Below are 23,494 nucleotides of genomic sequence, written 5' to 3'. Positions count from 1 at the left end.
GGCCACACCATGTAGGAGCGGTAGGCCTCAGAGAATGGTGTTAATACACCTAAGCACACCCCTCAAATGAGGAGACCTCTGGACTTAAGGATGCCTTTAGGGTACATAAGCTCGTATATACTCTGGCCAGGGCTCTTTCCTGCTTGCTTTCTGAAGGGCAGCAAAGAACATCTAGAAGCTTTACATAATTCAGAATACAACAAAAGGTTCTGATTGTTTTATTTTAGAAATAATTTATTGTTTCATTCCAACTATGAAAGTAGTACATGACAATTATAGACAATAAACACGATAAAGCACAAATAAAAATATAGAAACCACTTGCATCAGAGATATCTCCACAAACATTTGGGAGGTTAGCAATAATAATAAAAAAAAAAGATGTATTCTCTTGCACAGAACTGAACAATATTGCATAACATTTTATTTCCATTTTTACCCCTAGAATACAAAAATAAAACAGTTGCAGTAACAATCTTCAACTTTATAGAAATGTATGACATCTAAATTGAAAGTTCTCACAACTGCATTTTTTTAGAGACAATTAGTGTCAACCAGTTTAATAGATTCCTTCAGAATATATAGTTTTATGTGTATATGTGCACCATTTTAACTAAATTAGCATGACCTTAATATCCTTCAAAACATCATTTAATACTTGTGTAACAATCAATATTATTGACTGAACCACCTCCTTATTATCAGGAGTTTAACTTTTTAATTGCACAGAATGCAATGAACGTACAAAATTTGTGAGGATTTCTTATGTTCTTGTGATAAAATCCTACAGGTGGAATTACTGGGTCAAGAGGTATATGATCAAAACTTAATATATACCATCAACTGACTTTCAAAAAGCTATACACTCAGTAGTTATATGTGGATGTTTGATTTTTTTGTTTGATTGTAAAAGATTCAGAGGTGGTATAACTACCAATCAGCTACATTCGAGCTAAAGGTTTGGTTTTATTCTCTCTCTATTGCCAAAGCCTTTGACTGTGTGGATCACAATAAACTGTGGAAAATTCTGAAAGAGATGGGAATACCAGAACACCTGATCTGCCTCTTGAGAAACCTATATGCAGGTCAGGAAGCAACAGTCAGAACTGGACATGGAACAACAGACTGGTTCCAAATAGGAAAAGGAGCACGTCAAGGCTGTATATTGTCACCCTGTTTATTTAACTTATATGCAGAGTACATCATGAGAAACGCTGGACTGGAAGAAACACAAGCTGGAATCAAGATTGCCAGGAGAAATATCAATAACCTCAGATATGCAGATGACACCACCCTTATGGCAGAAAGTGAAGAGGACCTAAAAAGCCTCTTGATGAAAGTGAAAGTGGAGAGTGAAAAAGTTGGCTTAAAGTTCAACATTCAGAAAACGAAGGTCATGGCATCTGGTCCCACCACTTCATGGGAAATAGATGGGGAAACAGTGGAAACTGTGTCAGACTTTATTTTTCTGGGCTCCAAAATCACTATAGATGGTGACCGCAGCCATGAAATTAAAAGACGCTTACTCCTTGGAAGGAAAGTTATGACCAACTTAGAAAGCATATTCAAAAGCAGAGACATTACTTTGCCAACAAAGGTTCATCTAGTCAAGGCTATGGTTTTTCCGGTGGTCATGTATGGATGTGAGAGTTGGACTGTGAAGAAGGCTGAGCGCCGAAGAATTGATGCTTTTGAACTGTGGTGTTGGAGAAGACTCTTGAGAGTCCCTTGGACTGCAAGGAGATCCAACCAGTCCATTCTGAAGATCAGCCCTGGGATTTCTTTGGAAGGAATGATGCTAAAGCTGAAACTCCAGTACTTTGGCCACCTCATGCGAAGACTTGACTCATTGGAAAAGACTGATGCTGGGAGGGATTGGGGGCAGGAGGAGAAGGGGACGAGAGAGGATGAGATGGCTGGATGGCATCACTGACTCGATGGACGTGAGTCTGAGTAAACTCTGGGAGTTGGTGATGGACAGGGAGGCCTGGCGTGCTGCAATTCATGGGGTCGCAAAGAGTCGGACAGGACTGAGTGACTGATCTGATCTGATTGCTATGCATTAATGGAGCTTGCTTTTGTTTCATAACTCCCTGCAACATTATGAAAGTTTTTAAATACAGAGAAACGTTGAAAGAATGGTACAGTGAACACACTGAACACATCCACCATCTAGATTCTACAGTTAACATTCTACTGCGTTTGCTTTCTCATATATTTACTCATCCATCAATCCAGGCAGCTTGAGGGATCTCAGTTCTCTGACCAGGGACCAGGGACAGAACCCAGATCCCAGCAGTGGAAGCGGGGTGTCCTAATCGCTGGACCTCCAGCAAATTCCCCAGAGGTTTCATTTTTAACATGAAAAACCTTTTTTGATCAAGACTCATTCTTGTAATGTCCCCAGGTTCAATGCTCTGCACTACGGAACATAAGTGTGGAAACGTTCCAAGATGAGAATCTGAGTTCCTCGACTTCTGAAGGACTAGGCGCATAGGCTGGAAGTATGGCTTGGGTTTTAATCCTGACCCACTATACCTCCGTTTTTGCCCCTTTTTAAATATTGTAATCCCTCCAAATTGTGTGAGTATTAAAAGCACAAGTCGCACCCTATAATGACAGTCGCTATAGTTATGATTCCCCCCACCCCCACGCCGCCCGCCTTTTTTGGCCGCACCGCGCGGCTCGCAGGATGTTAGTTACCAGTCCAGGGATTGAACCCGTAACCCTGCAGTGGAAGCGCAGGAAAGGCAATTCCCAGTTCTGATTCTTTTACTCCCTCTTGGTCTCCGACAAACTTCACGTCCAAGCTACGGAGGCCAGCTCAGGCCTCTTTGCACTCATTTTAGTCCACCTTACACTCTTAGTTCTAAGCAATTGTAAAACAGGGACGGAGGCCAGGGGGCTACAGATCTGGGGCAGGGGGCCGCGACGGCCCCGCTCAATCTAGCGGTCGGGGGCTCCTCCAGGCCGCTGTGGGATCAGCCTGAGGCCCCAGCCGACTCCTTCCCTCTGGCGCCCCGCACACGGAGTGACTGCCCGGGGGACCCACCCCGGGCGCTACACCCGCGTCTACCTCAGCAAATGCTCACAAAAGCCTGTGAGATAGGCAGCGCTACAGAGCGAGAAAATCGAGGCCAAGGGAGCCTGAGTCACTTGCCCAAGTCGACACAGCTGGAGAGTGTGACCTGCCCTCAGAAACTGACTCCAAATCCCCGGACTCTAGAACCTCCCTCCGTCGTCCCTCCCTGGGTCCCCTGGGCGCCTACAGGGGGCGCAGGCGCACGCGCAGTCGTCGCAGCCGCGTCCCCTTTAAGAGGATTCCTTTTTGCCTCCTCCCGACCCCTCCGCTTCCGCTCTCGTTCCCACAATGCTGTGCGGCTGAGCGCCTCCGAGCCCGCGGGGACACTGTGGGGGGATCACCGGCTGAGGCGGCGGCGGCGGCGACGTGGGCTGCGGCGGGCCCGCGGCGTCGGGCGGTGCGGATGTCGGGCTGGGCGGACGAGCGCGGCGGCGAGGGCGACGGGCGCATCTACGTGGGGAACCTTCCGAGCGACGTGCGCGAGAAGGATCTGGAGGACCTGTTCTACAAGTACGGCCGCATCAGCGAGATCGAGCTCAAGAATCGGCACGGCCTCGTGCCCTTCGCCTTCGTGCGCTTCGAGGACCCCCGGTGAGGGCCCCGCGCCGCCCACCCGTCCGCCCGTCAGTCAGTCAGCCTGAGGCCCCGGGCCCCCGCCTTCCCTTTCTCCCTTCGCTTCCAAGGGCCTCCCCTCCCCCTCTCGCCGCAGACCCCTCAGGGCGCCCCCGGGTGGAGGCTAAGGCCTCCTCTCACCGCGGGGCTCCAGGCAGTCCTTTGCTCCGTCACTTCCTCTACTATTATTTTTTTGACTTGAAAACACAAAAGCCGGGTCTGAGGAGGGCACAAGCCAGCCCGGATCAGCCTCGGGGGCTGGTACCCAGGCACCCTTCGGGGGAAGCGGCCCAGAGCTTGGGAAACTTGGCCCCTGAGGCGGCCCGGAAAGGACTCGGTGAGGAGTGAGGAGACCGGTTGTCCTCTCTACCCTCCCCTCCCCTCCGCTGGAACTCGCCGTTGTGGGGGCGCACAGTGCGGGGCGATACGGATGCCTTTGCAGGGCCGAAAGCGAGCTGGCTCTTGGATGGACCGGATTTCCATCCACGCGCGCCCCGCCCCGCAGGGGCGAGAGCCTTGCTCTGATAAAAGCATCAGGGATTTGGGGAGACTTATAGTCTGATGGGGTCTCGGATTTCACTCTTCCTTCCCTAATAAGGGGAGGCACAGCTAGATGGTAAAGGTCTCCGAGGGTTTGGACGCGCTCGATCCGAAACGGGCTCGAAGGAGTCTTTGTAATTTTGCAGTGTCGGCCCTTGTCTCCCAGAAAAGGCTTGGGAACTTTCAAAACTGCGATTGTTGGTTCTTAGAAGCCACCGCACTGTGCTGGCTACTACGCTTGGGGTGAATCGGAGCTTGCTCTCTGGTTTCCAGCATTGGCTCGGGGAGCGCTTTGCCTAGTCTGCGCCCTGCGGGCTTCGCTACGAGGACTGCCCGTGGGATGTCTTGCCCATCTTGGGGGATGTGGGCGGGTGATGCGAAGCAAGGGGAGCGTCTGAGGATGGGGAGGCAGGACGCACCCTGAGGCTTTGATGGATGAAGATTCTGACAGAAATCGTTCCTAGTATCTTTGCCATTTGCCTCAAAAATGGAACTAGGCATTTCCACACCTAAACTGGAAAAGGTTGCACCTCTAAGAATTATTAACGGTACGGGTGTTTTTTTTTTTTTTTTAACAGTTGCTATTTGTCAGGTACTGTACTATATATTACTAAGCATTTTCAACAGCCTACAAGGTAGGCTCTGTTACTTTTGACATCTGAGTAAACTGAGGATAGAGTCGATAAAAGGGAGGGCTACCAGGGAAGGTAGAATTTGAATCCCCTGTTCCGCCCTTTTGAACACAAACTTACCGTGTGATGTGCTACATTGTCTTTTCCCCCCTCCTTGCTTTCATAGTGGAAAAGCTATCTTTTTGATACACTAGTGCCAAGTTTCAAGCAAAGCACTGCACACACAGTTATCTTATTTAATCGTTTCAAAACTGGCATTTTACACTTAGATGTGAAGTCCTGATCGCATACTTACCCAGAGACAAAGACTAGTAAGTAGCAGAATGATTTGAACTGAGGTCAGTTTTCATTCACAACATTAAACCCGAGCAGTACCGCCTCTCTCCCAGTGTATTCTGCATATAGCCAGGGTTGAACTGGATGTGGTCCTCCTTGCTTTTGATCCTGGGGCTAGAATCTTCATAAGCGATTGTGTGCCTCTGACATCTGAATGATTCTTTCATTAGTGTGTCTTCAGCTGTTAGTCCCCCATGCCTCAGGGCATTCTCTTTCCTGTCAAATCCTGGAGAGCCATCTTGGTGTTCCTCACTCTCCTAGAACCCTAGGAAAGACTTTTAAAGTATTACTCTATTGAATATTTATCTCTTTTGGCAAAACTGTACCCAGAGAGTGGTTTTGACAACTTAGTCCTCGAAGCCATGCTGAAAAGGTGCACTTGAGGGAATTCCGTATTTCTTACAGAACACTAATATTCATTTGAGCTTTCCCTGTTTTTAAACGACTTTTTCCTTCTGTAGACCTGAATGTACCAGGCCTTGAGGAAGAATATTAAAGGACTAGTGTGTGGTGTGCATTTTGAGAAACAGCTGCCCAAGGTCAAAGAAACACTGTTCTATGGCAAAATCAGTCATTGCCAACAGTTTATTTTTTCTGAATTCTCTTACCTGTTTATTCATTATCATTTCATACCTAGAAAACCCTGTGTGTGTGACAGCTGTAAAGTTTAATTCCAGTGTCATGAAAGGTCTTCAAAGCAGTAGTACATCAAATTCCTGAGTTTTGTTCTTTTGCTTTTTTCTCACTTCAGGTTTTTTTTTTCATACTGGTTACTCATGCCCCTCACAGGGAAATTAGTTGGTCCTCCTGAGCAACACTAACTCCAGACTTTTCTCTGCAGAGATGCTGAGGATGCAATTTATGGAAGGAACGGTTATGATTATGGCCAGTGTCGGCTTCGTGTGGAGTTCCCCAGGACTTACGGAGGTCGGGGTGGGTGGCCCCGCGGTGGGAGGAGTGGGCCTCCTACAAGAAGATCTGATTTCCGAGTTCTTGTTTCAGGTATGTTCCTTTCAAACTCAATGAGATGATGCATGTGAAATACTTAGCACAGAGTCTGGCCTCTAAGAAATGTTAGCTGTTGTTTCTCAGTGCTTAGGATTTGTGGGCTTTTCTTCTCATGCACAGTGACAATCTGAAGCCTTGCCAGTGAGGCAGGTACCTTGCCAATGAAATTTCACTGATAGTGTGGCCTTGATAGAACAGAGACTTGCTTCTTATAAAAAAGGACCTTTCTAGTGTTGAAGGAGAAGATGATGCCCAAACCTCTTCAGCCAGAATTCTAAAGACATTTTCTTCTGGAAATGTACCTTGGCATCTGACTTGCTAGAAAGACATTCTAGAAGCCAGATTTGAACAAATTATACCTAGCCTTGGATCCTAAAATAGGTCAGATTTTGTGATGGTTTTGGAATTATGGAAAAAAGAAACCAAACAACTTGGAGTCTTAGGGATCATATTGCGAAGGACAGAACAAAATGTCTAGTGTTGACAAGTGATGAGATGCTAAGCTCAGAGGTTTATGCATTTTTTGGAAATACTAACACACTGGTAAAAAGCTGGGGCCTTCTGCATGTTGTAGGGGTGTTTTAGGCCCCTGGCAGAGTGAGGTATATTGAGGAACCTGGCACCTGAGATGTGAATGTCACACAGTTGCAGCGACTCCCATGGTGCTGAAGAGGGATACTGTCAGTATCTGCCTGTGTCCCTTTGTAAGTGTTTAACCCCAGAACTCTATTCCCTCCTTCAGGATGTCATACATATCTTTTTTTCTCTCCATGCTGCTCTGAAATCCTGCTTAGAAAACTATTAGGAAATGGCTGCAGTCCTGAGCTGTGAGCGGTAAACACAGCCTTTGAGAGCAGGAGCACATTTCCCTTTCATGACATCAGGTAGGGTTGTATGACTCCCGACTAGTTTTAGCGTCTGAGTCTTACCTTTTCCCCTACTGTATTGAAGAGTGTTGGTGATATTTTAAGAGGTATTTTGTCTAGTTTGTCAGTCATTCCCACCTACAAGAAAACAAACTTTAGGTTTTTCTTGTGTTACTTCATCTACACCTTGGTTATTTTATTGGATGGTTTCAAAATTCCCATGTCCTGCGTCAGACAATAAATAATTGGTACCGATAAAGTTTCATAATGGAAAAATTTAGAATTCAAAGTCTTGGGATTTTGTTATTAATTGTGAAGGACAGAGAAAGAGATGCTTGAATTCTTAGAGATACTAAATCTGTAATGGGATAGACTTCTTGCTATATCAAGAAAGGCTTAGTCTCTGGGAGAGTAGCCTAGACCAGCTTCTCACGGTGCTTTATCACCCATACTTCAGTGTTCTTCTTTGGTTTTGTGTCCCTTGTCAAAATCTGTGATTTGGGGACCATTAGGATTTAAAAGTAGTGACTGATGGGGAAAGGACCCTAGGTCTTGGGGCTCTTAACATGGATGAAGGATGTGGCCTCTTCTCTTGTGTTCTCTGTGCCTAGGACTTCCTCCATCAGGCAGCTGGCAGGACCTGAAGGATCACATGCGAGAAGCTGGGGACGTCTGTTACGCAGATGTGCAGAAAGATGGAATGGGGATGGTTGAGTATCTCAGAAAAGAAGACATGGAATATGCCCTGCGTAAACTGGATGAAACCAAATTCCGCTCTCATGAGGTGAGTCCCCACCTGCTGTCAAGGAGCTCGTTGCCATGCCACTCCACCTGAAGCTGACCTAGCAGAAGTAGCAGCAGGCCCTGTGTTTGCCATTCAGTGACCTTATAATACTATTAAAGAGCTATCTTAAGTGGACAAAGCCAAGGAATTCCTTATGTCCCAGCAATGCAGGGTCATAGCAGAGAGAAGTCTGCAGCCATAGTATTTTTAACCCAGAGAGAATACCCAGTCTGTCATGTGGTAACTGCCTTAAACCACAGTGTCCCTCCATGAACCTAACTATTATGGCTCTCCCTTCTCGGGCTTTGGTCTGGGCTCTGCAAGCCAACCTTATCACCTTACCCTCTTAGGTACTGCTGTTGGGGCTGGCTGTCATTTCACTTTGCCTTTCCCAAAGTGGTGCAGAAGCCTCTTTGAAACCGGAGCCCTTGGCTCAGGTTTTCTTGTTCATCATCTCACCCTGGGGACTTAGCTTTCCATGTTCTTCCCTTCAAGTAGGTGGCTGCTGTTTTGGACCTCAGTCTGATTCTCATGGTAGCTATTCTTTTGATACCACGGAGACCAGACCACCCATTGGACGTTTTTGTCCTGGTTACACTGTCCTGGCTTGCTATGGGGTTTAGGGATGTCTGCAAACATCAATTTCAAGGCCTATTTCTTTCTCTAAGGATTCACTTCGCTAACTATGGCTTGAAGGCTGCACGCCTTAACAGTGCTGTTGCTCAGACTATTCTCTAGGACTTGAATTTGGAGCAGAAACAAAACAGCACCTGGTCCTCAGTTACAGAGCGGGGCCTTGGTTAGGATAAATCAAATTATTGAGTTTACCGAGGGGAACAAGCATCTGGCTTCTTTCATCTTAGCATCTTTAAATCTGAGAATGCTAGCTGAGGGTGAAAAGCCTGGGGATAGGCCTGCCTGAACACTCCTCTGCTGCTTATTACAATCTTAGCTGAGCACCTTCAAACCCTGGTTCCTGTATATGCAAATAGTTCCCAATAATAGCATTATCTTATAAGACTTGACAGGAAGCTAAATTATGAAGCATCTCGCCCAGGTCCTGACACCTGGGAGGTGCTGAATACTGGTCAGCTTCTTCCGTAGGTACCCGCCAGAAAAGGTGGCAGGGGACTGAACCATATATCTGACCTCTGCGAGCCTTTCCAGTTCTTAGATTATGGGGGTCAGTGGTATAATTTAGGTTTGTTAACAGCAGTAGCCAGTATTGGAGTTATTTACCACATAATCAAGTTGCCATTTATTATCTGTGTTACCTTGAGCAAGAATGCCTGCCTGTGGCACTATTGTGCCAAATGGTGCTCAACACTACATTATTGTTAGGCGGCCATGTTAGGTGTTGGTATGCCTTATTCTTCTAGGTCTTATTTTTTCCTTGACTTTTTTGTTTCCTTTTCAGGGTGAAACATCCTACATCCGAGTTTATCCAGAGAGAAGCACCAGCTATGGCTATTCACGGTCTCGGTCTGGGTCGAGGGGCCGTGACTCTCCATACCAAAGCAGGGGTTCCCCACACTACTTCTCTCCTTTCAGACCCTACTGAGACAGGTGGTGGGAATTTTTTCTTTATTTTTTAGGTGAACTGAGCTGCTTTGTGCTCAGAATCTACATTCCAGATTGATGATTTAGTGTCTTAGGAGATTTTTTTAATTTTTTTTTTTTTAAGGAAATAAAACTACATAATTTCTACCAGGGCCATATTAGCAGTGAAACATTTTTAACTGCAGAAATTGTGGTTTTGGTTCAGAAACGAGTTGTATATTTTTCACCCCGATGATGGGAAAAAAATCAGTGCTGTATCCTTGTGGGTTGCTCTTCTATGGAGATCAGCAGTTACTGTGACTGAGTCGGCCCATTCTGTTTAGAAATATATTTTAAACGTTTAATAACTGACAGGTGTAGTTGTCTTTGATTGTGTTCATAGATTTCACCAAGAGGCACACTCATATGTTTTAAAAAAAACCAAAACATTGAGTTGCAGTGGCAACTTGTGCCCAATTGGTAAGGAGCAGGAGTGGATTACTTATTTGGGGATAAAGTTAGCTGCTCTGACGATGGTCTGAGAACATCACATCCGAGGGAAGTTTCAGGGTTTTCTTACAATTCAAGGCCAACCATATAAACTAAGCTGCTTTAATGAAAAGGGGAGCATTGCAGATAGGGGAAGGGAATGAGAAGGCTAAAAACAGGCTTTTAAAAGTGGGTGCCAGCATAAAGATCACTGGGAAATTCTTAACCAACTTTGCTTAACTTTAGCAAGTCAGGGGAAAAAACTCATTTAAGTTTTGGTTCTGTCACTTTCGCTCCTAAATTTGTCTCATATTTGTCCTTGGTATCTGAGCTATAAAAAAAGACAAACCCCAAAACCAAAACCTCCCACTGTCTTGGATTCTGCTTAGTTCAGTAATCATAGGGCAGGGAGTCAGGGTAAGGGGGCTACATTGTCACAGGGTATTTTTTTAAACCACTTTATTGAAATATAGTCAGCCCGTAAAAGCTGTACTTTTTACATTGAACTATGGGGCAGGAGGAGAAGGGGACGACAGAGGATGAGATGGCTGGATGGCATCACTGACTCGATGGACGTGAGTCTGGATGAACTCCGGGAGTTAGTGATGGACAGGGAGGCCTGGCGTGCTGGGATTCATGGGGTCGCAAAGAGTCGGACACAACTGAGTGACTGAACTGAACTGATACAACTCAATGAGTTTGGAGTGAAGGTATGCACACATGAAATGACAACCGTGAACGTCATAAACACCCATCACCTCCCCAAACTGCCTCCCCGGGGCACCTTTAACCATAGCAGAAAGTCAGCACTCAGCTTGAAATACAGTGGGTACCCAAGAACAAATTTAAGTATGTTTAGTAAAGATAAAAGGCTGCTCAGGTTGACGGAAACAGCAACTGAAAAGGTGGTCATGAAGTGATTGGATGCAAGGTCTGTAACAATTACATAAATAGATTCACTTAAGTGCAGTTTGGTAGACAGTCTTTTAGGGAGGGATAAAGTCTTCCACACTGGTCTATGAGTATCTATGAATATACTTGATCCATTTCCTTGGAAATCAGCCGTACCTTCCACTTCCTGTTGGTATCAGGGACTCTGCCTTATTTTGGCGATCTTTCCCAGTTCTGTCTTCAGAAGAATTAGTTACTAAAAGATACCTAGCCATCACTTTTCTCAGGTGACTGAAGGAAATGGTACATTAGTGTTCATAATAACAAAATAGTTGTTGCAAAATAGTTGCTGCACTTCCATGTGTTCATAGAACGCCCCTTCCCAGAATAGATACTCAGCGATGTGAGAAGGGCTGTTTTTCATCCAGCTTTGACCAAGAGATATTACCTGTTTGAAAAGAATAACAGAAAGGAATTTTGAGCTAACTGATTTGCCATGAAAAATAAGCAATGGAAGTAAGTGTAGCTATTACCCTGTTTTTCTGAGTATCTGAAAGAACCACAGTTATAAGTGAGGCCTAATTAATGCACACTTAAATAAGTAGCAGAGAGCATTAGACATGTCTAATGTTAATTAGACATTTGTATGTATATAGGAGAGGAAGGAGAGACTACGTGAACTCAATTTTTCCCAAGAAGCAAAACCTGACACAAGGTCCTGTGTGAGAAACAGCGTATGTGATCAATGGCTATGTCCGCTCAAACAGTAACAACTATCAAAGATTAACACCCAAAGTTCTGGGTGCTGTTATTGGCCCAAAGTTTTAAAATAGTTACAGTGAGGTTTAAAGATGCAAATTTGCACACTAGGGGTTGCAAACTGATGACTCACAGGATGCACCTGGCTTGCAGGTATGTTTTTTACTTTCACGGTATTTTACTTTTTTAAAGTCTTTGATTAACAGTTAAAATTTGGGAACCAGCACACAGAATGCCAGATGTCCAGGTTCTCTGGGCATCCCATTCCTGCCTGGCCCTGAACAAGAGAAGCAGCACATGGCAGCTGTCCCTTTAAGGCAGAGCTCCAGATCTGCCACTCGGCACAGCCTTCCCCACCCCAGTCCTGTTTTTGTTTTCCTCATTCCTGTTACCAACTGATCCCTAGAGGTTAATGTGACTTCAAGAATCCACCGCCACCTTGCCACCTATACATACTGTGTTTTTGTTATTCCCAGTTTTACTGAGGTAACGGACATATAGTTGTAAAAGTTTAAGATGTGCAACACAATGATTTGATCACAATGATTTGATACATGTATATACCACAAATTGATTCCCATAGCAGGATTAGTTAATGTCCATTGTCTCACTTGGTTACAGTTTCTTCTCGTGGTGAGAACTTTTTTAAGATCGATCTACTCTAGCAACTTTCAAGTATACAATACACTATTGTTAACTAGTCACCATGCTGTACATCACACATCCCCAGGACTATTTAACTCATAACTAGAAGTCTGAACCCTTGGACAATCACCACTGCCACTTTATACTTGGTCAGAGTGCTTTCACAGAGCAGATCTGGGCCTCACAGTTCCTACAGCACTCTCGGCACAGTCTGTTAAGCCATTTTGGGCAGCACGTACCTGGCGGAGCCACAAAATACTCTTCCACAACTCGGTGGGAGTTTTGTAGTAGTTCTTCAGCACAGCTGCCTTCTACCACATTGTCGGATCTCAAGTACAGACATCTACAAAACCAGAAGCTTAAGGTTAGCTTCTCAGAACATGGCTTTAAGGGCATGGGTGGAAAAGGTCAACAGTGGGAGGAGAAGATGACAGCAGCATATTCTCGAGTTAAGAGTCACTGCTCAAAGATGGAAGACCAAATAATGGCCTACCATTTATTGATTTCCCTAGCAACCTTGTGAGATAAGTGGTATTAATTAATAATTCCTCAATATGGACAAGTTTTAATAAATATTTTTGATGATTACTACAGGTAAGGTGCTTTTGGTGGAGATAGTAAAAAGGCAGTTACAATACAGTGTGTTAAGTCTAATGAGGTAAGCAATGCTTGCCAAGGAAATTGATAAGGGGACCCCACCCAGCCTGTGGTCCTCAGAACAGGTGATGTTACCCCTTAATCATGATCAAGAAAGAGCTGGATTTCGGGGGTGGGGGACGATGGGGATGGGAAATGAGTAAGGTACAGAAACTTTCTCAACAGTGGTTATAAGTGACTTAAGCTGCTAAGGGACAGCATTGGGATCTGAGCCTGGTTCTGGTATCCCTAGGATGAGTGCTTTCTTCATCACAGCCACCTTTGGATGTAAAAGTACCTTCCCTTGCAAGATGTACCACAAACGTAGCCCAAGAATCTTGTAGTGTTGTCGGGGCTTAGTGGCTTCATTAAACTATCCAGATGGGAGACTAGTGAAACCAAACAGGAGTTGAACACATCTGTGGGGCTTTACTACTGTTTTAAGGTTTGAAAGTGCATGACAAGAGGTTTGAGATGGTTTCCAGATACTTGGGCTGAAAAGTAAGCAGTATGCTCAGTCACTAACAGGATAGCAGCCAAGCTTTCTGCTTTGAACCAGACACAGATTGAGGGCTAAACGTAGTAGGGCAAGGATGGGACATGAACATCTGTAGAGGCTGTATAGAAAGGCCAAGGTGTAATCATAAGTTTCTTTTAGGAAAGGACTGGTTCTGTTTCTTAGGGGCACCCAGCCCTGAATGAGACAGGATAAACACTTATTAATGGTACAAAGAGTTCAAAGCTGAACTTTATTCTAGGACTGGCACTGTTTTAACTGTGTGACCTTGGACAAGTATGATCTTTCTAGACTTTAAGTTTCTTGCCAAAAAAGTGAATGCACTAGATTTTTTTTTAAACCATATAAGGAATATGCACTCATACTCATTTAATAAGGATACTTGGAGAACAACAGTAAAAATCATCTGTAAAGGTGACCATTGGACTTTCTGGAGTTTATATTTCTGTTGGGCAATATAACAAAATGTTTAAGAGCTGGGGCCCCTGAATCACTGCGGAATTCAAACCCCAGAGCTGCACATGGCCTGTATGCAAGTTACTTACCCTTTCCTTATCAGTTACCTTATTTCTAAGAAGGTTCAGAGAATTGCTGGGATGATGTTTAAAAAGGTCTGAGCCAAGGGGCAACTAAGTCCACATGCTCTAGAACCTGTGCTTCTCAACAAGCGAAGCGCACACACCTCAATGAACACCTAGCGCAACCAATATAAAAAATTTCCCAGGTTCACTCATTTGGTAATTGGGTTTCCTAGTAAGGTTTCCTGAAGGATGAAATTCACCTCTTTAATTATCACACATTTCTACCCAATTACTGTTTAAGGTGAAGTTGTTTGTAGAATAAATCCACACCTCCCTATTTTCTTAATCATAGGCTATTGAACCCAGAGTCTCTGTGAGGGCACACCAAGCAGACCCCTCATTTGGCAAGCTGCTGAACTTTTCTTGACCTTGGAATCATGCATAAAACACCAAACAGGACCAGATGAGCTCTTCAGGTGCCTGTCAGTTATGAAGGTCTACCTCACCTCATCTTTCTCAGTCGGGATTCTACAAGAGTTTAGTCCAGAAACGTAGGACAACTTCTATGCGTCTGGTCTAGTTGTTAGTTATGTACCATCCTTGGAAGAATTGAAAAAGAGTCCATTGATCTTGCTGTATTCTCAATCAGATGAAAAGCCCTGGTTAAGAACAGTTTCAACTGTGAATTAGAAATCTCTAAAAAAAAAAATCTCTGCCCTCTAAAGTTCATGGACAAGGCACTTAAACCAGTAACTGTGGGCAATGCATCTAATTTCACAGAAAGCACTATGGCAGCATGATGGAAGAAGTGCCTCAGCTGGCCCTGGGGCTGACCAATGGGACAGTTCTGCTGCTGTTTTAGCTTCTTTCTGCTTCTTCCCAGCTATCAGCTGCCAGGAGCTGTTTCTCTGGCCACCAGTCTACCTCCATCTACAAGCCTTTTCATTTAGTTTCACGCAGATTGAAATGAGAGCTAATCAATGTGGCAAACAAGACCCTGAGGAACATCTTAAGTATTGAAGTTATTTGACTGCAATCAGAGATGCCATGTGAGTCAGTCTCTGGCTCTGAGATGAAAAAGAATAGTTTCTATGGGATGACTTTTTTTTATGGCCACCCCACACTCCTTGCAGGATCTTAGTTCTGGACCAGGGATTGAACCCATGACCCCTGGCAGTAGAAGTGAAGCGTCTTAACCACTGGAACCCCGGGGGAAGTCCTGAGGCTAGCAAGCACTCAACACGAAGGTTACAGTTACAGATAAGTGTGGCTCTCCTGACTGGCACTGACTAATGGCAGCCTTTCGCCCACTTCTACCAGGAATTTATTTTTAAAAATTCCATCAGGAAAAGGCTAGGACAGGGTTGTAGATTGCCCTTATCTTTTTAAGTTGCATACCTATCCTTCCCAAGAAGCTGCACTCCTAAATGGCAAACAAGTCTGCTTTGCAAAAGAGAGTGTTTTCTTTAAAAATGTATTAAGATTTGGCAATAACTGGTAGAGGTGGTTAGGGGCTGCACACTTTAAGTACAGTATACACAAGCCGCTTTGTCAAAGACCCAGCCCTCCGGGTTGCATTACACTACTTCACTACTTGGGTTATTACTCTGTCCCCTTAGGCTTTCCAAGGTAAAATTTCCCTCTGCATTTCCACCTTCTCTAACACTGCTGCTGCTGCTGCTAAGTCACTTTAGTCGTGTCCGACTCTGTGTGACCCCACAGACGGCAGCCCACCAGGCTCCCTTGTTCCTGGGATTCTCCAGGCAAAAACACTGGAGTGGGTTGCCATTTCCTTCCCCAATGCATGAAAGTGAAAAGTGAAAGTGAAGTTGCTCAGTCGTGTCTGACTCTCAGCGACCCCATGGACTGCAGCCTACCAGGCTCCTCTGTCCATAGGGTTTTCCATGCAAGAGTACTGGAGTGGGGTGCCATTGCCTTCTCCATCTCTAACACTAACCATGGTTAACAGTTTCCTGCATGCCCTTTCAGGGAACAAAACAAAACTTAATGCATGCACCAGATTATATAAAATATACACATAAAGTATCAATGAAACCACATACCATATTCTGAACTTTGCCTTTTTTATTATTATTAAGTATACCCTGCAAACCTTTCCATATCAGCATATATGGTTATTTCATTATTTTTAACTGCCATTTCAATGTATGAAGGTTAGCCATGAAGGACGCTTCAGTTCAGTTCAGTCGCTCGGTCGTGTCCGACTCTTTGCGACCTCATGAACTGCAGCACGCCAGGCCTCCCTATCCATCACCAACTCCCGGAGTTCACTCAAACTGACGTCCATCGAGTCGGTGATGCCATCCAGCCATCTCATCCTCTGTCATCCCCTTCTCCTCCTGCCCCTAGTCCCTCCCAGTTTATTTTCTGTTGTTCTGTATTATCAACGGATTTGCATACCCTGAATGCTCGTGCACGCATCTTGATGCACTGTCACAGATATATGTCACAGACAGGGAACCACTAGGTCAGAATATGTGTATATCTAAAAAATTTTTGAGACAGGAATCTAGGAGTAAGCAAGTCAGATGTGAGCTCACTTTCTAATTACAAGAAATAGTACAAGTCAACAAAAATAAGATATTCAAGAAAACAGTGGAAGAAAACCCACCAGGATAAGGAGGTAGTGACTGGAGGGAGTGGAGGGAGAATTTAGAGAAGCCACGAATCGGGCGTGCAGCAGAAAGAGGCAGGAAGTCAAGTGGCCGGAGTGATGAGGTAGGGGGCGCTCTAGAAAGTTGGGCCGAGAAGGTGAAAGCTCAGACGTTTGGATTTTGTTACTAGTTACACTGGGAAGGCTCGAGGATTTTAAAAGGGAGGGAGATGATCCTTAACGTACGACGCAAAGAGCGAAAGCGCTTACCCGCAGGGTGGCCGTGGGCAAGTTCTCGCGTGTCGCTAATGTTCTTTTCCCCTCGGTGGAATGAGTGACTAAGCTCCAGCCTTTACTGGTAGCGAAGACGCCGCGGGCAAGCCTTCGAGGGCCGCGTCCGCGAGCTTACCTGTCCTCCAGGACTGATTCCATGGGCTCCACTCCGTCGGTGTTCACCGCGCGGAGCCGGTCGGCGAAGGCGATGGCTTTCTCCAGCCGGGCCACGGCCTCCTGGCTGCCGAAGTCCACCAGCGATAGCCGCTCCAGGTGCTGGATCAGCTCGCCCGTGACCCGGCCACTTCCCTGGGGGCGAGGTGGGGGGGAATGAGGCGGAGGGTGTGGGTTACGGGTGGGGCCTGCGCCGCCTTCCGCCCCGCTCCGACACCCGCCTGGACCTCTACCTGAGGATCCGCCTTGGAGGTGAAGCCGCGGCGCCCGCGCGCCGCAGCCCGAAGACCCAGGTGCACGGCCCGCGCCCACATTTCGCTCCGTCTCGGCCGCCGTAGCGCATCCTCTCCTAAGGCCGCGCGACGCGCTTAAAAGTGATGACATCCGAGAGCGCCGCCACCGCCGCGGACGTCGACGCCATGAACAGCGTAGGGGAGGCTTGCACCGACATGAAGCGCGAGTACGACCAGTGCTTCAATCGCTGGTTTGCCGAGAAGTTCCTCAAGGGGGACGGCTCCGGGGACCCATGCACCGACCTCTTCAAGCGCTACCAGCAGTGTGTTCAGGTGAGCTCCGACCCGGGCCCTCTCGCCTCTGCCCCAGGCCCCAGCTCGAGGGGGTTGGGACGGGCAGGGTGGAAGAAAAGCCTCGATGAGACCAGTGGCAGGAGTTCTCTCCCTTACCATTCACCACCCAGGATGCCTGGTATCTCTCCGGATGTCAAATCCGGAGATGTAAATCTTTTTGCAGCACCTTACTTTCTGCGGAGCCCAGTTACATTCTTTGGTTCCTTTGGTGATGAACCTGAACTTGCAAAGTGAGCCCAGTTATTTGTATTTTATGCGTGGAACACTCACGCCCAGAAATAGTTAAACGAGTAGTCGAAGTTCACTAGAATCAAGTGTCCTTGGATTTTGCGGTGGTGCACTTTTCCACTGTTGCTGAGGGGAGAGACGGGATGTTGAGTCTCTCTGGTCTGTTAGACCTCATGGAGGGTCCTCTTATGTTGTCACAATGCCTTCACTGGCCTATTTTTTCTCTCTTGGCTAGTTAGAACATCTTTATTCCAGCACAGTGAATGTGAAACAGATCTGTTTATAAGAACAGCCCAGGGCAAGGCATTCCCAATTAGTTAAGTTAAAAAACATCCTCAGTAAGTCCAGGTGGAGTTGCTGTCTTTGTCCCATAGACAGATTGGAAAGAGAGGCTTGCTCAAAGTTATATAGCCAGTAAGTCCTAGGACCGATTTGAACTTGTGTCTGTCACAATAGGAGCTTCCCAGGTGGCTAAGTGGTAAGAATTCACCTGCAATGCAGGAGATGCTGGTTCAGTTCCTGGGTTGGGAAGATCCCCTGGAGAAGGAAATGGTAACCCACTCCGGTAGTCTTGCCTGGGAAATCATGTGGACGGAGGAGCCTGGCAGGGGTCACACAGGGTCACAAAAGTCAGACACGATTTAGTGACTAAACAAGTACAACAGAGTGGTGATACTGCTTAAATTGCACTTCTGAATTTTGTTACAACTCTCCAATCTCTCTCTGGTCTTAACACTTAATTTCTTCCTAATCACACTTAGGGTTTGTCGTGTTTGGTAGTCCTTTACTTTTGTACCTAAAGTACAAAGTATTCTACAAAATATTTCTAGTTTCAACTTCAGGCTTCATGTAGTCCCTTTATCATGTTTTCTTCCATCAGAAAGCGATAAAGGAGAAGGAGATTCCTATTGAAGGACTGGAGTTCATGGGCCATGGCAAAGAAAAGCCTGAAAGCTCTTCTTGACCTTGACAGTCATCTTGAAAGTGGACTCCTCAAATCAGGAAATTGAGGACTCTGGATCGTATCAATTAAAACTGAAGATAGCATGATTTGATGAATTTAGGAGGGAAGAACTTCCTTTCCTCCTTGATATCTTTCTCTCATTTGTAAAAAATGATGAACCATCACTCTTTGCTTTGAGATTTCTGGCTTTGGCATCACAGCAGGAACTCAGTAAATAATGGGATTATTTGGGATTATCATTGCAGTACTTGGTCTGGGATCGGTTTTAAATATATCTTGTATAAAAACTCTAGTAAGCTTGTCAGGATGACTAAGGTTGCCTGACCTTGAGCCATTCTTTGAAGGACATTACGTACACTCTCCTGGGGTTCTTTGTTCATGGAAGCAACTGGTTAAGATCTCTTTTCTCTCAGGGAGCTAATCCTCTAGAAAGGGTTCCCAGCACAACAGTTTCAGTCAACGCTTGGAAGCACGGTTTTATTTTCATATAGTAATTTAACTGTTAAAGATCGTTGGTGGACTGGGTTAGCCAAGAGGAAGACCGCTTTCAACAGTTTCCTACCTTAACAAGAGGTGTCAGATTTCATACTAAGATGTGAAAGCTTCGTGAATGCTGCAGTGAACACCATTTCAGAGCACTTGGTGTAGTTCAGGAATTAAAATCTGGAGTGGCTATGGAGGAAGATCCTAAATTACCAAGATTTGCTGCTGCCAGCTTTCAACTTAAGTCAATGAATTAAGTCAACCTGTGTATCATAAAAATGCCAAAATGCTGCTGCATATGATTAAATGGGGGGGGGGTGCGGGCGGGGTGAAGAGGTCCCTTTACTTGCCTTGTTTACTCACCCTGCCCTGTAATGCCTGAAATCATGAAGATGGAATAAATTTGTAACATTTAGTTTATATTCATTATTTGTTCCTGGAACTCAGTGCATTTTATGGAACAACTTCCATTCTATGAACCCCACACATCTCATGTACACTGGGGGGGGAGTTTTATATGCTTTATAATTTTAAAATGAAGATTTATCTAAGCTAGGTTGTATGGTATAGCAAATGGAAACCTCACTGATTTCAATGTTTATATAATGGCACCCAACCCACAAAATTTTTTATGCGCCCACAGAGTATGAAACTTGATTTACAGAAAGCCTAGACTCTATATCTCTTTTCCACTTTACCAATTATTAACTTCATATTTAATGTGACCAGTCCTTAATGCCAGTGCAGTACATCTGCATTTATATTTTGGCAAGCTAAGGTCCATTATACATAAAAGATTTGGAACCCAGCTGAGGGAGGCCAGGCAGCAAACGAGTTAAGTAAACTGCCCTGAAATAAGCCTGGCCGCAAGTCGGTCAGAACCTTGTAGCCTCTTGGATCTTACCACAAAACTGTCTGGATGAGCCTTGAGAATAAAACAAATTTTACTGTAATTGCTGCTGAGGGAATACTTTTTTTCTGATTGTTCCTCATGCTATTTTTACTTTATCCTGCCCATAAAATGACCAACTATCTGAGGCACTTCAAAGGTTTTAAATTTTGAAGAGGAAATCTTAATTGCTCTTTAAGGGTGATTTTGTAACTATTACTGACTGTTGTTTCTAATTCTTATGGCTACAGGAAATTTTTAATTCCAGAAACAAACAAAGCCAGTACTATATGCAAGAAGTGTCATACTGCCATACTGCCTTTATTTCTCCAGGTTATAACCCTTCTAGCCTGAAGGGAGCTGAGACAGGACCCAAGATGCGAACTTGGAGAAAACTGTTTGATTTTAGGGAGTATCCTTCAGCAAATGTCAGTGTCTTTGCCATCCAAAGTCTGCCAGGACCCAATTTTGACTGTTAATTAGCTCAATTTAGATCTTTGTTTTACCCACCCCAGGCACGAGAAACCAAGACCAGGCCTGTTACAAACACTGTTCTTCGGGAGGCCTGACCCGGACCTGAAACACTGTCAACAGTAGCACAGACTGTCACTGTACAAACAGGGAGAATATTAACACTAATTTCTGAGGGAAAAACAACCAAAGAATGCAACTCTCAGGTCATGACTAAATTATTTATTTAAGCCATCTCTTCCTGCTATAAGCAAAGGGATGGAAGATCAGTGAAATGGTCCTCAAGTGTAATGGTCATCACTGGATACAAGGTGGTGAGCTTAAGGTCCCGTATACTTTTCTGGTCCATGCGTGCAGAGTAATGGTCCAAACCAGTGCTCTGGTCCCCACTGGGTGGTGGTCCAGGTTCTCTTTATTCGTCTTCATAGCCGGTTGGAAGCGGGTTCACATGAGGGTTATGGAATAGGGTATGGTTACCATCTCCCCAGGGAAAGGGCTGTGGAGTGAAGACGGCAATTAGGCAGTTCCAGAAAACAGTCAGCACTGCCACGAACTGCTTAAAACAGAGCAAGTAGCAGGTAACACATAAAATGGAAATTCATCCTTTACATAACTGCCATGTTTCAGTGCTCCCGTAAGAGAGCTCTTATAAACTCCAGGGGAGCCTGTAAAGAGGACAGTAGGAAAGGCAAGCTCAAGTCCATTACTCATAAGCCTCTCCCTTGTAACTAAACCTCAGTGCTGTGTTTCTGGAAGTGCAGTCCTCCCATCACCTACATCAGAATGCTAGAGGCGGGTACAGGGGAGGAGATGCTGACTTCAATGCAGATTTCTGGACCTGAAACAAATCTCTGGATTGGAAACTGCAACATACCCTCAACTATTCTGCATGGTACTTTTGAAAAACATTGCTCCAGGGCAGTGATTTCCAACCCAGGATGATTCTGCCCTTGTGGAGACACAGGCCAGCATCTGGAGACATCTTGAAGAGGAGGTACCACTACCACTTAGTGGTTAGAAGTCAAGGATGCTGCTAATATCCTGTAACTCACAGGACTGCCCTTTGCCCCAACAAGAATTATCCAGCCCCAGATGTCAATGGTACCGAGGTTAAGACATTTCGCTGTATGTATGCCTTCTAATTCTACCGTACAAGGGTGGCAGTGGCGCTGAGACTCATCAATTCTTTCGGAATTTAAGAATCCAGCTTAATTTTCCACTTGGGCTAAGTGATAGTAGTTAAATATCTACATCAAGAGTCAAAAAATGACACAGTCGGGGTGGTAACTAGCACAGGGGTGAAGATTAGAAGCTGTCAATCTCTTCGTTATGCAGCTAGTAGCTGTCAGATGCCCAGGTTTTAGAGAGGTGAACCGCCTTCCGACTCTCCCAGCTTAAGGTAATTTCACAAACCTCCAAGTTTTGTACAACCGACAACTGTTAACAGCATCAGAAGTTAAACGATGGGATGACTCAGAAAAAACCGAAGGGCACTTGTTGTATGACCTTGAAAAAGAAAACTCAGGCCTGGCCGGAGAAAATAAAAATGTGTTTGGGAGGATTAAATGAGAAACTGTGCACGCCCGGCACCCACCGTTTTAGAGAATTAAGAACTTGGACTAGGGCATTTGGGGAAAGGCGAAGAGACTGCAAGGGGGTACCTTGGACCTGATGCGGAGATGGGGATAGGCCACGAACTCGGGTTTCTCCTCTCCGTGGTGCGACTTCAGGAAGACATTCAGCATGCTCACTCCCACCCCAGGGAGCGCCACGAAGTAGGTGAGGGCCTTCCACATGCGAGCTGCAGAGGGGGCACGACCGCTCAAGCCGGGCGAGGAGCCGCCCGCGTCTCACCTCCCTCCCCCAAGTCCTCAAACCAAGGTCAAAACCCCGCCGCTCTTCTCTTCAGCAGACCAGAGGCCCGCCCCGCGACCCCGGTCCCAGTACCTGAGCCCTCCTCGCCATGGGCGCCACTGGACATACACCGACTCAGCTGCAGCCGGGAACGACCCAGCAACCCAAAAACCCGAGATCCAGCTGCCGCCGCCATCTTCGACCTGAGTCCCCCGCCGCGCCGGAAGCGGAAATAGAATGTTGCCTGTGGAGGGTGGGACCACAACCTCAAAAGGAAGTTCCTATTGGGCGGTACCTTTTCCGCGGAGGCTGCGCATTGTAGTGTGAAAGCTCGGAGCCGCGGAAGCCAGAGGGAGCATGCGCTCAGCAAGCCTGTGTGCATGCTGCTGCTGCTGCTGCTGCTGCTGCTGCTGCTGCTGCTGCTGCTGCTGCTGCTGCTGCTGCTGCTGCTGCTGCTGCTGCTGCGTCGCTTCAGTCGTGTCTGCTGCTGCTGCTGCTAAGTCGCTTCAGTCGTGTCCGAAACGTCTGGCAGCCCACCAGGTTCCCCTGTCCCTGGGATTCTCCAGGCAAGAACACTGGAGTGGGGTGCCATTGCCTTCTCCTCCTGTGTGCATACCTTGTTCCTAAGGTCAGCACCGCGGTGAAGTTAAGCGCGTAAAAAAAAAGGTTTGTGGAAGGACATCCTGGCATCCAGGGTCGCTCCCTTCGTTGGAGTCCGTGCGCATCAACAGGTTCCGAGCACAAATCTCCTATCTAAAATGCTTTTTCCCTCCTCATCCTCTGTCTCTGCGTTATTTTTTTTTTCAAGACACCAAGACATAATAATTGTCATCATTATTATTTTGTAGGCATCACACAGCTTATAATCTGTCAGGGGAAACAAAAGATTTTGCCACTGCAGCATCCTCAAACTCTGGGATCGTGCCTGGCAAGTAACAGGTGCTTAACACAAATATGTTGAATAAATGAATAGCAACGGGAAACAATTGACATCTCTTACACTTTATCTCCGGAGAAGGCAATGGCACCCCACTCCAGTACTCTTGCCTGGAAAATCCCATGGACGGAGGAGTCTGGTAGGCTGCAGTCCATGGGGTCAC

The 23,494-nt window shown here is 45.9% G+C and overlaps 4 protein-coding genes across 4 annotated transcripts; 2 read left to right on the top strand and 2 right to left on the bottom strand.

The window, feature by feature from the left end:
• The first annotated feature begins 3,365 nt into the window (after window positions 1-3,365).
• Window positions 3,366-9,771, top strand: SRSF9 (serine and arginine rich splicing factor 9). Its single transcript, XM_019977537.2, has 4 exons — window positions 3,366-3,673; window positions 6,044-6,204; window positions 7,688-7,860; window positions 9,278-9,771. Exons 1-4 carry the CDS (start codon window positions 3,486-3,488, stop codon window positions 9,419-9,421), a joined length of 666 nt encoding a protein of 221 aa, XP_019833096.1. The 5' UTR covers window positions 3,366-3,485; the 3' UTR covers window positions 9,422-9,771.
• GATC (glutamyl-tRNA amidotransferase subunit C) lies at window positions 9,489-17,276 on the bottom strand. The gene is made up of 4 exons (XM_019977538.2): window positions 17,152-17,276; window positions 16,881-17,053; window positions 12,423-12,526; window positions 9,489-11,227 (listed from the first exon to the last, which is right to left on the bottom strand). The coding sequence occupies exons 1-4, from the start codon at window positions 17,230-17,232 to the stop codon at window positions 11,175-11,177; spliced, it is 411 nt and encodes a 136-aa protein (XP_019833097.2). The 5' UTR covers window positions 17,233-17,276; the 3' UTR covers window positions 9,489-11,174.
• A 19-nt stretch (window positions 17,277-17,295) lies between these two features.
• On the top strand, window positions 17,296-19,600 carry TRIAP1 (TP53 regulated inhibitor of apoptosis 1). The gene is made up of 2 exons (XM_019977541.2): window positions 17,296-17,484; window positions 18,614-19,600. Exons 1-2 carry the CDS (start codon window positions 17,296-17,298, stop codon window positions 18,695-18,697), a joined length of 273 nt encoding a protein of 90 aa, XP_019833100.1. The 3' UTR covers window positions 18,698-19,600.
• A 1,147-nt stretch (window positions 19,601-20,747) lies between these two features.
• Window positions 20,748-22,647, bottom strand: COX6A1 (cytochrome c oxidase subunit 6A1). The gene is made up of 3 exons (XM_070769686.1): window positions 22,488-22,647; window positions 22,202-22,341; window positions 20,748-21,036 (listed from the first exon to the last, which is right to left on the bottom strand). The coding sequence occupies exons 1-3, from the start codon at window positions 22,588-22,590 to the stop codon at window positions 20,953-20,955; spliced, it is 327 nt and encodes a 108-aa protein (XP_070625787.1). The 5' UTR covers window positions 22,591-22,647; the 3' UTR covers window positions 20,748-20,952.
• Between the last annotated feature and the right edge of the window lie 847 nt (window positions 22,648-23,494).

This window comes from Bos indicus, chromosome 17 (assembly GCF_029378745.1).
Source record: "Bos indicus isolate NIAB-ARS_2022 breed Sahiwal x Tharparkar chromosome 17, NIAB-ARS_B.indTharparkar_mat_pri_1.0, whole genome shotgun sequence".
NCBI lineage: Eukaryota > Metazoa > Chordata > Mammalia > Artiodactyla > Bovidae > Bos > Bos indicus.
Note: the sequence above shows the minus strand (reverse complement) of the source record. Positions and strands in the feature narration are given on the sequence as shown.